The 12325-nt window shown below is 53.6% G+C and overlaps 1 protein-coding gene across 1 annotated transcript in view; it reads right to left on the bottom strand.

Annotated features, from left to right (window-relative positions):
- Nucleotides 1–22: 22 nt before the first annotated feature.
- The window catches only part of SMO (smoothened, frizzled class receptor), a 26650-nt gene continuing 14347 nt past the window's right edge, over nt 23–12325 (bottom strand). The window contains exons 2-12 of the mRNA XM_011939633.1: nt 9979–10184; nt 8166–8375; nt 7796–7968; nt 7205–7424; nt 6987–7110; nt 4681–4773; nt 4147–4255; nt 3007–3192; nt 2448–2596; nt 1792–1926; nt 23–1540 (exon numbers count right to left, since the gene is read on the bottom strand). Coding sequence (XP_011795023.1) covers nt 1113–1540; nt 1792–1926; nt 2448–2596; nt 3007–3192; nt 4147–4255; nt 4681–4773; nt 6987–7110; nt 7205–7424; nt 7796–7968; nt 8166–8375; nt 9979–10184 — 2033 coding nt within the window. The 3' untranslated portion in view covers nt 23–1112. The remainder of the gene's footprint in view (nt 1541–1791; nt 1927–2447; nt 2597–3006; nt 3193–4146; nt 4256–4680; nt 4774–6986; nt 7111–7204; nt 7425–7795; nt 7969–8165; nt 8376–9978; nt 10185–12325) is intronic.

Genomic DNA, 12325 nt, shown 5'->3' with positions numbered 1-12325 from the left:
AAAACCAAAAACACAGCAAGAGTTTATACAAAAACCTTTTATTGACTGTATTTCTTCTCCCCATAACCTGGAACCCAGCCAGCATCTATGGCTTCCTGCTGTCTGATTCTTGAAAGTGGGGCCTTGGGAACATGGTTGGAGGCTATGGAAGGTGGGAATCTCACCCACCGGCTATGCAGGTTGAAGGAAGCTTTCTTGCCTGGCTGAAGCTACAGCAGCTTCCCAGGGTAGCCCCTTAAGTCTAGAGGACCCATCACCCACTGAATGGGTGTGAGGAAGAGATGACACATCTTTCAGAGGCCTCATTACTCTCCTCTCCTATCCCACTCCAGACTGAGGCCCTAGAGCTGAACCAGTCTCTCCCGTGGAGATGGGGCCCAGCAGTGAGGGGAGGGGGTTGGAGGTGAGTGTGTGCAGCAGCTCTGGGTCCTCATCAACAAAAAAGAAATGTGAAGAGGTTGGCACCTCTGAAATTGAACTGAAATGGAACAAGGGAAGGAGGATACAGGAGAACAAAAGATGGGTTTGGGGTAGGGCCACCTATTAAGAGGCGACATGGCCCCTATGGGAGCAGGCCCTTCCAGCCCCACAAACACCTGGGAGAGGAAGAGGGAGCCCTGGCCCTACTTAGACAAAGGAGTAATGAAAAAATTAACACTTTTGGACTGAGATTGCCAGGAAAGGACACCCATCAGCCCAGAAAACAGCAGCCAGCCCTCATCGGCCAGACATGGGCTAGGCTGCCTCCCTGGCCACCACAGCCCACTCTGGGAACTGTCACCTCTGCCTCCACCATTCCTGCCCCACTGCAAGCTCTGCATACCCCCTGCCCCAATGGAGCAGATGCTGCCAACCAGGCTGCAGCTGGTGGGGCAGAAACAAGGACCCTGAGCTCCAGGCCCTGTCCCTGGGGTGAAGCCTCCCTGTGGAGATGTTAGGCTCTTTACCACAGTCCTGCTGCTTTGAGCCAGACATCCAGAACTCTCCTGGGAGGGCAGTCAGCCCACAGGTTCTCTGGAAGACGGGATTCTAGGGAAGCATGTTCGGTGAGGAAGAAGAGCCTTGAAGGTATTGGTTCCTCTCTTTCCTGTCCTAGGTCCTGCTCTGCAGGCTCAGAAGTCTGAGTCTGCATCCATGAGTTCTGCCTCCATCAGGTTGGTGCGGGAGTGAATGGGCCCCAGGCCCTGTCGGTGGCCGTGAGCCCAGGCCATGGGGGCTGGTACACTAGGCAGAAATGGATCCTGAGGGGGACTGGGCTCTGGACAGAATGGGTTGGATACCAGGGTCCACGCTCCCTGTCGGCAAGAGTCCCCAGCTCCCCATGCACCTGCAGCCACCAGGCATTTCTGCCGGGGCAGCTGAGGCAGTCGAGGAATGGTACTGGGTGCAGGGGCAGGGGGGTGAAGCTCAGGGGGCGGTGCCAGTGGGCACACCTCCTTCTTCCTCTTCCTCCTCTTCTTCTTCCGGCCCAGGCGCTTCTGCAGTTCTGGGGAGATCTCTGCCTCAACCAGCCACAGGTTGGCTTGTTCCTCTGGGGGCACTGACAGGAGGAGAGAAAACATGAGCTTGGGGCCCTGGCTCTGTCCATGCCACCCCCCATCTCCTGGGAGCCCTTACCCTGTTAGTTCTGGGGCCCAGGCCTCTAGACTCTTAGAGCCTTAGCCCCACCTTTCAGATCCTCTGGGGCCTTTCCTTCCTCTTCCTCCTCCTTTGACAGCCCCTGTACTCCAGTCCCAGAAGCCCCCAGCCTCTGTGCCCCCCATCTTCCTCCAGAAGCCTGAACCCTCATACCTGGAGTTGCCACAGGGGTGACAGAAATATCCTGGGGCAGTATGGCTCCTCTCCGAGCCACCATCTTGGTGACATGCTGGGCCCAGGCAGAGGAGACATCAGCTGAGGGCTCATTGAGATCAAAGGCCAAGCCCGCTGTGGGAATAGAAGGAAGGAAAGGAGAAGGAATAGTGACTCCCCAGTCCCTGGCAGTGCCTCCCATACTCAGTGCCATTCACCTTCCCACAGCCAGTCCCTCCTGCTCACCAGAGAAAGCTCACCCTGTGACCACGGTGATCTCTACCCCTTCAGAATCTGAAGAGAAGGGCCTCAGGTCCCCAAAGGGCCTAACTGGAGGCCAGAAATCCAGTTCTTGGAACCCTGACTTACTCTTGCCCAGGGATAGCAACTGCAGAATTTAGGAGAAGGGAGAGGGAGGGGAGTCTTCTTGGAACCCAAGCACTGGCAAGCAGACCCGGGGGCAGAAACAGAGAGGGGAAGCCCCCCAGAGGGTGGGAGGAGCCTGGGGAAGAATGGGTGTGTGAGTGACAGAGGGAGTGCCTTGCTCCACACAGTCAGTCTTCCAAATAATCTGTGTGCCCCCAGCAGGCTGGGAGAGAATAGCACATGGGCAGCGCGGGGCCAGGCGGCTCCGGTGGAGGAGGGGTGAGGCTCACCCACAGGCCCATCGTGGGACACAGTGTGCATGCTGAAGGACAGCTCCTGGTCCGGGTTCTGTAGGAGCTCATGCCGCTTGGAGAAGGCCTTGGCAATCATCTTGCTCTTCTTGATCCGCTTGGGCTCATCGTCGCTCTGCCCAGTCAACCTGAGAGTAGAAGGGATAGGGAAGGAGCGTGAAGAAACAGCCGCTTCCCAGCAAATCTTGGGAAGGGCCAGCGATGCCATTCTTTCCAGAGAAGGAGGCTCCCAAGGGCCTCAAGTCCTTCAAGGACTCAGGAGTAGAGGCCTTCTCTGCAAAGAAGTGGGGCCAGAATGCAGAGCTCCTGTGTGCCCAGCCCTCCAATCACTCCACTCTTAAAAGATGATGACAGCTGGCTCTGCACTTGGCCCAGGCCCAGGCATTGGGCCACCCAAGGACAGGAGGTGCCACCAGGGGGCAGTGGTGAACCACTGACCAAGGCTGCACTAGAAGCAGGACCTGACAAAACCTAAAGATGGGGTCCCAAGGCTGAGGGTGAGGCGGGCAGGGCAGGAGGGGCTGGCTGCCGGGCCCACCTGCACCAGGTACGCCTCCAGATGAGCAGCGTGGCCTTGGTCCAGACCCAGGTGCTCATGGCAATGCCAGTTCCAAACATGGCAAACAGGTTGATCTTCTCCACCAGAAGGCTCGGGCGATTCTTGATCTCACAGTCAGGGATGGGCTTCTTGGTGGGCAGTCCGATGGTCACATTGGCCTGACACCTACAGTGAGGGGACGTAGACAGGTGAGGCTTTCCTTTTTTCTCTCTCTTTTTTTGAGACAGGGTCTTGCTCTGTCACCCAGGCTAGACTGCGGTGGCACAATCACAGCCCAGCACAGCTTCCAATTCCTGGGCTCAGGCAATCTCCTGCATCAGCCTCCCAAGTAGCTGGAACTACAGGTGGGGTTTTCTGAGTCTACTGCGTAGACTCAGACAACCAATCCAAAACCTTTAGAAAGGGCTAAGCCCCACAGCGCTGATCTCAACCCTGGGTGCTCATTAGAATCAACTGGGGAGCTTTTAATAGCTACTGACGTCTGGGCCCTGCCCCAGACAATTAAATCAGATCTCTGGGGCAGAGACTGAGGCATCATTGTGGTTTACAGTATCCCAGACTGGAGGCCGGAACCTTTAAGGAAGAGCGTGACACAGTCAGGGCTTGGACTAGCATCCATTTTAGCGGCTGTCCTTGTAACAGTGGGCACTGCGCTTCTCTCCACAGTAGAGATGTCTTACTCTCTCCAATCCATCCTCATTATGACACAAAAAAAGCACAGGCAAAACTAGCCGACATTAACAAGTCATTAACCTATCATAGAGAGGTAACTAGTCCTGTGCCAGGATCTACAGCAGGCTCTGCGGGAGAGCACGAAGAATTAGAGGGCAACTTAGTGTCAGTCACGAAGCTGAACTGGCTGCTTAACAGTCACACATGCACCAGCCGGGCAACCAAGGGGGTGGAGAGGGAAGGGCAGAGGTGAGAAGGGATGCGAAGGTTGTTTGCCATGTTTGAGAAACTGCAGAGACTGACACCTTATGCACCCAGACACCATCAGTTGAATCTGCTGTATGCAGCAGGGACTTGGCAAATCCCTGCTGCCCAGTGGGTGGAGGTGGGTGTCCTATGGCCTTGGCTCCGGCTCCCAACACTGCCGCCTCCATGCCCCTCACTCACAGCACATAGTCCCGGAAGCTGCGCTCCCACTCAGCCTGGTTGAAGAAGTCGTAGAAGTGGCAGCTGAAGGTAATGAGCACAAAGCCAAAGGCCAGGAAGCCAAAAATGCCTGTGGAGGACAGGGGCAGGACAGGACGTTACCAAGCCCAGTCCCGCAGCTGCAGTGGGGAGGAGGGAGTCTGCCCCACTGAGGCCTCAAAGACCGCTGGGGCTGGGGTGAACTCATCCTGGGCTCAGTCCAAGAACTGCTTCCTCTAAAATAAAGAAGGGCACCTGAGGCAGCCATGGGAGGGCCCACGTGGGATGTAGTGGGCAGGAGGAACCAGTCCTGGCATGAACTTGAATTCTTCCCCCCGAGTAGGCCCCCTTCTTTTGAGCTGCCACTACCACTACCACCTACACACACCCCTTGTCCTTGTCCCCACGGCTAACTTGTCCCACTGACTTACTGCATCCTGCCGGTCACATAGCCCCAGGAGGGTGCAGTGTTGGACTGGCCAGGACCTCAGACCGAAGTCCCCCGGGGCCACTCACCTAGGCGCAGCATGGTCTCATTGATCTTGCTGGCAGCCTTCTCACTCAGCAGCCCCGGGTGGTTGCTCTTGATGGAGAACAGAGTCATGACTCCTGAACAGAAGGGGGACCTCAGACATTAGCAGGGGTGAGGCTGCCCTGCTGGGAAGGATGGGTGAGTGGGAGGAGGGTCCTAAGGCTCTGGAGTCCCAAGTCTGATTGCCCCTGTGCTGACTGAAAGCCTGGGGAGCTAGAGACACTGGAGAAATGGTGAGAAGTTGGTAGCAGGTCTACCAGGGACTGGGAAGACCAGGGCAGAGCCTAGACAGACACGAGAAGAGGAAACCTCGGTCATGGCCTAGCTGCCCCTGAGGCACGGGGCAGATCAAAGCTGTTCTGATGGAAAAGGCATAAAACAAACTCAAGAACAGCGCTATCCAATATAGTTGTTGTTTTTTTTTAGACGGAACCCTGTCTCCCAGGCTGGAGTGCAATGGCGCGATCTCAGCTCATTGCAAACTCCGCCTCCTGGGTTCAAGCAATTCTCCTGCCTCAGCCTCCCAAGCACCTGGGATCACAGGCACCCGCCATCATGCTGGCTAATTTTTGTGTTTTTGTAAAGATGGGGTTTCATCATGTTGGCCAGGATGGTCTTGAACTCCTGAACTCAGGTGATCTGCCCATCTCGGTCTCCCAAAGTGCTGGGATTACAGGTGTGAGCCACCATGCCAGCCTTCCCATAGAAATATGTGATCCACATACATATGGCAATTTTCTAGTGGCCACTTAAAAAAAGTTAAAAGAAACAAGCAAAACTAGTATCAGTATATTTTACAAACGCAATAATTCAAAATAAAAATCATTTCAACACATAATCCATGTAACACATTATTAATGAGATATTTTACATTTTTTTCCTGCTAAGTTTTTTTTAATACAGTGTGTATTTCACATTTTACAACACACCTCAATTTGGACTCGTTTCTTTTAGTTTTTGTCTTGTTTTCTTTGAGACAGGATATCACTCTGTCACCCAGGCTGGAGTGCAGTGGCATGATCATGGCTTACTGCAGCCTCAACCTCCTGGGCTCAAGCAAGCCTCCCACCTCAGCCTCTCACATAGCTGGAACCATAGGCATGTGCCACCCTGCCCAGGCAAATTTTGTATTTTTTGTAGAAATGGGGTCTCACTATGTTGTTCAGGCTGGTCTTGAACTCCTGAGCTCAAGTGATCCGTCCGTCTCAGCCTCCCAAAGTACTAGGATTACAGAAGTGAGCTGCCGCACTCAGCCTGGACTAGTTTCAACACATGTGGCTAGTGATTACCACACCAGGACAGCATGATAACGAAGCACAAATCAGAAGCCAAAAAGAGGGGAAAGAGGCGACTGAACAGAAGGCTAGCAGTTCAGTGTAAGGAAACTGAAGTTCACAAAGGAAACCCAACAACAATGAGCTAAATAGATGCTGAGGCTTACTGTGGGACGGCAGCACAAGACAGGAAAGTCAGGGACCACTAATTCCATGCATGCTGAGAGCTGTGTATGCTGGGGGCAGAAAGAAGATGAAAACCAAGCTCCAGAAGATTGACAGTACATATCATTAATTTAATAATGTGCACACGGATAACCAAAGGACCCAGGTTGGGCCAAGTGGGCAGAGTAGATTACTCAGGGTGTTCATCACACAAGTGCACTGGCCAGGAGCTGACTGGGGCTGGATCCTGGCCCAACTCCACCTAACAAGCTGTGAGGCTGGGCATGGTGACTCACGCCTATAATCCCGGCACTTTGGGAGGCTGAGGTGGGTGGATCACTTTAGGTCAGGAGTTCAAGACCAGCCTGGCCAACATGGTGAAACCCCGTCTCTACTAAAAATACAAAAATTAGCCAGACGTGGTGGTGCATGCCTGTGATTTTGGCTATGGGGGAGGCTGAGGCAGGAGAATAGCTTGAACCCAGGAGGCAAAGGTTGCAGTGAGCCAAGATTGTGCCACTGCACTCCAGCCTGGGCAACAGAGCCAGACTCTATCTCAAAAACAAAAATAAACAATAACAACAAAAAAACAAGTTGTGAGCCCTGGGCCAAGTCCCTGGAGAGAGGGATGGATTTTTCTGGCCAGCACAAAGGTGCTGTCCTGCAAGAAGTGCCCACAGTGTTTCGTCTGCCTAGAGGGTCACCTTCTACTCTGTGTGAAGGCCCTGTAGCAACTAGCTGGGGTCTCAGCATGGGGGCAGCTGTGTTGGCAGCTCTCAGCTCCCAATCACACACAGCAAGTGCCCAGCACATCTTGTTACCCAGCTGGTCCTGGTCTGGTCTTCACTCACCTCGGATGAGGAAGTAGCCTCCCACGATGAGCACCAGGCCGATTGGGGCCAGCACGAAGCCCGCACGGTATCGGTAGTTCTTGTAGCCCACAAAACAGATGCCACTCACAGAGTCCCCATCCACCTGCGGCAGGAAGGGGCGGGAGGGAAGGTGGGTTACTGGCCCCCTCCCTCAAACTCACCCTATCCAGAACTCCCGTCCCTACCAGTCACTATACCTGCGCCACAGCAAGGATTGCCACAGTGAGGACAAAGGGGAGTGACCAGGTGAGCAGGTGGAAGTAGGAGGTCTTGCCCGAGAGAGGCTGGTAGGTAGTGCCCAGGGCTTTGAAGGAAGTGTGCCAGGCATAGGTGAGAACCACAAACCAAACCACGCCAGCCATCAGGGCATAGTACACGATGACAAAGATGATGACACAGGACAGAGTCTCATTGGAGCTGTGCAGAGAGGTGAGGTGTCACTTGAGGTGGTCACTCCGTACTCCCTCCACCTGGTCTCCCCACCCTGTACCCAGACCCTCAGCTGCTGAGGTCTAGAGGTTCCCAGAAGTCAGGCAGGGCTTGCAGACAGGACCCAGATCAGATCTGAGGAGGCTCTAGGAGCTGCCCCTTTGAGCAGATGCAAACCACGAAGGTCCTGATTCTGAAACTAAGATCCTAACACTGGACACCTTGCATGCAGTATGCAGTAAGGCAGAGCCAGATCCTGCTCTGGATCTCCGTTTTACACGCACCTGCCCCTTTTGGGGTAAATGCACACTTCAGCCTTCCTCCCTGCACCTTCACTTCTGGGTCCCCAAGACACCTACGTGGGCTCCCCAAGCCTCATGGTGCCATCTGCACGGCAGACGATCTCCCGGCGGGCACCATCCATGAACTGGGCCAGCCAGCCAATGCTGCCCACAAAGAAGCATGCATTGACATAGAAGAGAATAACAGCAGGGTAGCGATTCGAGTTCCGCCAGTCAGCTACGAATGTGGCCTGGAAGAGAGAAGTGGGCCATTATGCGAGGTTAGGGTTATTCTGCTGACACAGACACCCTTAACTGAGCCCCGGACCCTTCTGATCATGACCCTTCCCTGGGGACCCCCACCAAGACCACTTTGCCCCCCTTCCCTCTGGCTCTCTTCCCGTGTTCCAGGAAGAGGGCATCCCGGGCATGCCCTCCCGCGGCTGACCAGGGTGAAGAGCGTGCAGAGGCCTGTGACGGCCCCAAAGGCCGCGATGTAGCTGTGCATGTCCTGGTGCTCAGCCTCGGTGAAGAGCGGGTTCTGGCACTGGATGCCGCAGCCCTCCACGTCCTCGTACCAGCTCTTGGGGTTGTCTGTCCGAACCAAGGGCACTTCGCACTGGCCTGAACTGTTGAACTTGATGTTCTGCACCTCATTCTGGCACCAGGGATGGGAAAAGACAGTGTCAAGGCAGCTCGGGGTGAGCCTCTCGTTTAGGGAAAGGTATCCAGGTAGCATGGCAGGGTGGCTGGAGATACACTTCTGGGACCTGAATCCCAGGACTGGCTTGGCAAATTATTTGGCCTCTCTGTACTTCAGTTTCCCTACTTCTTTTTTTCTTTGTTTTTTTTTGAGACAATCTCGCTCTGTCACCCAGCCTGGAGGGCAGTGGCGCAATCTCGGCTCACTGCAACCTCTGCCTCCCGGGTTCAAGCAATTCTCCTGCCTCAGCCTCCCGAGTAGCTGGGACTACAGGCACCTACCACCACACCTGGCTAATTTTTGTATTTTTAGTAGAGACGGGGTTTCACCAGGTTGGCCAGGCTGGTCTTGAACTCCTGACCTCATGATCCACCCGCCTTGGCCTCCCAAAATGCTGGGATTACAGGCGTGAGCCACCGTGCCCAGCCAGTTTCCCCATTTCTAAGATGGTAGTACTTACCTCATGGTATGGTTTAAGGGTTAAAAGAATAAACATATATTTTTTATAGAGAGAGAGACAGAGTCTCGCTCTGTCACCCAGGCTGGAGTGCAATGGCACAATCTCAGCTCACTGCAACCTCTGCCTCCCAGGTTCAAGTGATGCTTCTGCTTCAGCCTCCCAAGTAGCTGGGATTACAGGTGCCCACCACCACATCCAGCTAATTTTTTGTATTTTTAGTAGAGATGGAGTTTCACCCTGTTGGTCAGGCTGGTCTTGAACTTCTGACCTCATCAAGTGATCCACCTGCCTCGGCTTTCCAAAGTGGTGGCATTACAGGCGTGAGCCACTGTGTCCGGCCTGTTTGTTTGTTTGTTTGTTTTGAGACAGAGTCTTACTCTGCAGCCCAGGCTGGAGTTCAGTGGCATGATCTCAGCTCACTGCAACTTCCACCTCCTGGGTTCAAGCGATTCTCGTGTCTCAGCCTCCCAAGTAGCTGGGACTACAGGCGTCACAACATCAGACTTATGTTTGTATTTTTAGTAGAGACAGGGTTTTGCCATGTTGGCCAGGCTGGTCTGGAACTCCTGACTTCAGGTGATCTGCCCGCCTCGGCCTCCCAAAGTGCTGGGATTACAGGCGTGAGCTTATTATAATGGTATTTGGCATATAGTAAACAGGACTAATTAGTATTATTACTATAATTATTACTGTTATTATTTTCATTGAAGATCTCTCCTGCACCACTCAGAACTAGCTCACGTCCCCTGTCTTGGTGGCTCTAGCTGTTTCACATGCTCATGCCTTGACTCCCAACATAGACGAGAGACTTCCTGATAGGCTCCCGTCATCTGTGATGCCCATAACACCACAACACCCAACACAGCCACTGCTCAAAACATTTTGCTGAACATGTGATCACTGATAAATAGAGAATCCGTAATAGACGGGTCCAGCCAGTGAACTGCAGTTTGAGTTTGTGGCTTGCTGACCCCATGGCTGTAGGCTCAGGGTCTCCAGGAGACAAAGCTCTGGGCTCCCCTGCTCCCCACTGGACCCTGCCCTATACCCGGTCCTGCCCAGCCCAGAGAGCCTGGACTTGTCTCACAGAGCACTCACCGTGCAGCCTTCAGGGAAGCGGTCAGGAGTGCAGCGCAGGAAGTCAGGCCAGCCCCGCTCCCTCTCCACGATGGCACAGGGGCCTCTGGTGGCCTGGCAGAGGGTACGGCTGGGCAGCTCCACCCGGTCATTCTCACACTTGGGCATGTATACGGCACACAGCAGGGGCTGGATCACTGCCCAGCAGCGGGGAGCATTCCGGAGGCCTGAGGGTGGCAACAGAATCGCAGTGAAGACCCTTCCTCACTCTGACCCACAGACACAGCTACACCCCTGTTCCCCAGGCCTTTGCCACACTGCAGCCCATCACTGGTCAGACCCGGCAGGTACAGTGTTTCTCAACAGTGCATCTGGGCAGGACAGTTCTTTATACTGTAGGACTGTCCCATGCATTGCAGACACTTAGCATTCCTAGACTCTGCCAACTCAATGCCAGTAGAACCCAGAAGTGATTGTGACAAACAAAAACGCCCCAGCCCTCTACTAGGGACGGTGACTAGAAGAGAGCCTGGAGAGGAACCTCTGGGCTGCTGGGAATGTTTTATTTCTTAATCTGGTACTGGTTACATGGGATGCTGGGAATATTCTATCTCCTGATCTGATACTGGTTACAAGAGGGTATTCACCCTGTGGGAATCAAGTTCATGATCTGTGCACTATTCTGTATGCTTACTATAATTTAAGTTTTAAGAAAATAACTGCTGCTTCCAGATGCCCTGCTAGGGAGTGGTAATGCCTCTGGTAGAGCTCCCCAGGGTGGATTTGCCTTTTCAGGAGTGCACCCAACCCTCACGGGGCCCATTTGCTAGAACCAGGAGATGTTTCCCTTTGCCCAGACCCCAGAACCCTTGTTCCTCTTACCAAGCGGAGTGAGAGAGAGAAGAGATGGGGGCTTAAGAAGAGGTAGTCAGAGGAGCCAGGCACTCCAAAGCCAGAGGAGGAAGCAGGAAGTCAGATGGAGAGGAACAGAGGAGGCTCTGTCCAGTGCGGAGAGGGGAAAAATGTTGTCAGCAAGACAGAAACAGACGGCGATCTCCCAGCACCCCTCCCCAGCATAGTCCTCCACCCTGCCCATCACAGAAGCCCCTCCTGAATCATCCCGGCTTCAGCAATATCTATTTCCCAAACAAGAAGTTGCATTAGGAGAGAATATGATGATGTGAGAGCCAACGTGGGTGCCGGTCACATTTCCAGGCTGGGGGTAGCAGAGACAGGTAACCTCTCCTTTGGAGGGAAGGCAATATAGTAGAGGGGTAAGGAGCATGCGCACAGCAATTGGCCAGCCTGGGTCCAAATGTTGGCTCCACTCTTTCCTGGCTCTATGATCTTGCGCAAAGTACTTTAGCCTCAGTGGCCTCATCTGTAAAATGGGGATGATAGATTTACCTTATGGAACTGCTGTGAAAAGTGAGATAACACTTTAAATGCCCTTGGCAGTACCTGTTATGTAGTAAGCGCTCAGGAAATGTTAGCTCTTATGATTATTTGTTTAAGGCCTCTGACTGCTCCCAGCTTTCAGAATATATTCCAGGGTGCAGAGCAAGTTCCTGCCAGTTAAGAAGCAATGTCCTCCTCCGGCTGGGCGCAGTGGCTCATGCCTGTAATTCCAGCACTTTGGGAGGCCGAGGCGGGTGGATCATGAGGTGGATCATGAGATTGAGACCATCCTGGCTAACATGGTGAAACCCCATCTCTACTAAAAATACAAAAAATTAGCTGGGCGTGGTGGCACATGCCTGTAGTCCCAGCTACTTGGGAGGCTGAGGCAGGAGAATGGCTTGAACCTGGGAGGTGGAGCTTGCAGTGAGCTGAGATCATGCCACTGCACTCCAGCCTGGGCAACAGAGTGAGACTCCGTCGCAAAAAAAAAAAAAAAAAAAAAGGCAGCAATGTCCTCAGGCAACAGTTCCCACTTGACTCAATTCAGTTACCAGCTGGCCAGGCGCGGTGGCTCACACCTGTAATCCCAGCACTTTGGGAGGCCGAGGCGGGCAGATCACCTGAGGTCAGGAGTTCAACACCAGCCTGGCCAACATGGTGAAACCCCGTCTCTACTAAAAATCCAAAAATTAGTCAGTCCTGGTGATACATGCCGGTAATCCCAGCTACTCGGGAGGCTGGGGCAAGAGAATCACTTGAACCTAGGATGCGGAGGTTGCAATGGGCTGAGATGGCGCCACTGCACGCCAGCCTGGGCAACAGAATGAGACTCTGCCTCAAAAACAAAACAAAACAAAACCCTAAAAACAGTCACCAGAAATTCTCAGCACACGGGTACTTGTAGAAAACAGAGAAGTAGGTGCCAGGGATTGGGGTGAGGGCAGGGTTTGCCCACAAAATAGTAGCA

Source organism: Colobus angolensis, unplaced genomic scaffold, assembly GCF_000951035.1.
Source record: "Colobus angolensis palliatus isolate OR3802 unplaced genomic scaffold, Cang.pa_1.0 Scaffold182, whole genome shotgun sequence".
Classification (NCBI taxonomy): domain Eukaryota; kingdom Metazoa; phylum Chordata; class Mammalia; order Primates; family Cercopithecidae; genus Colobus; species Colobus angolensis.
This window is presented reverse-complemented; position numbering and strand designations above follow the sequence as displayed.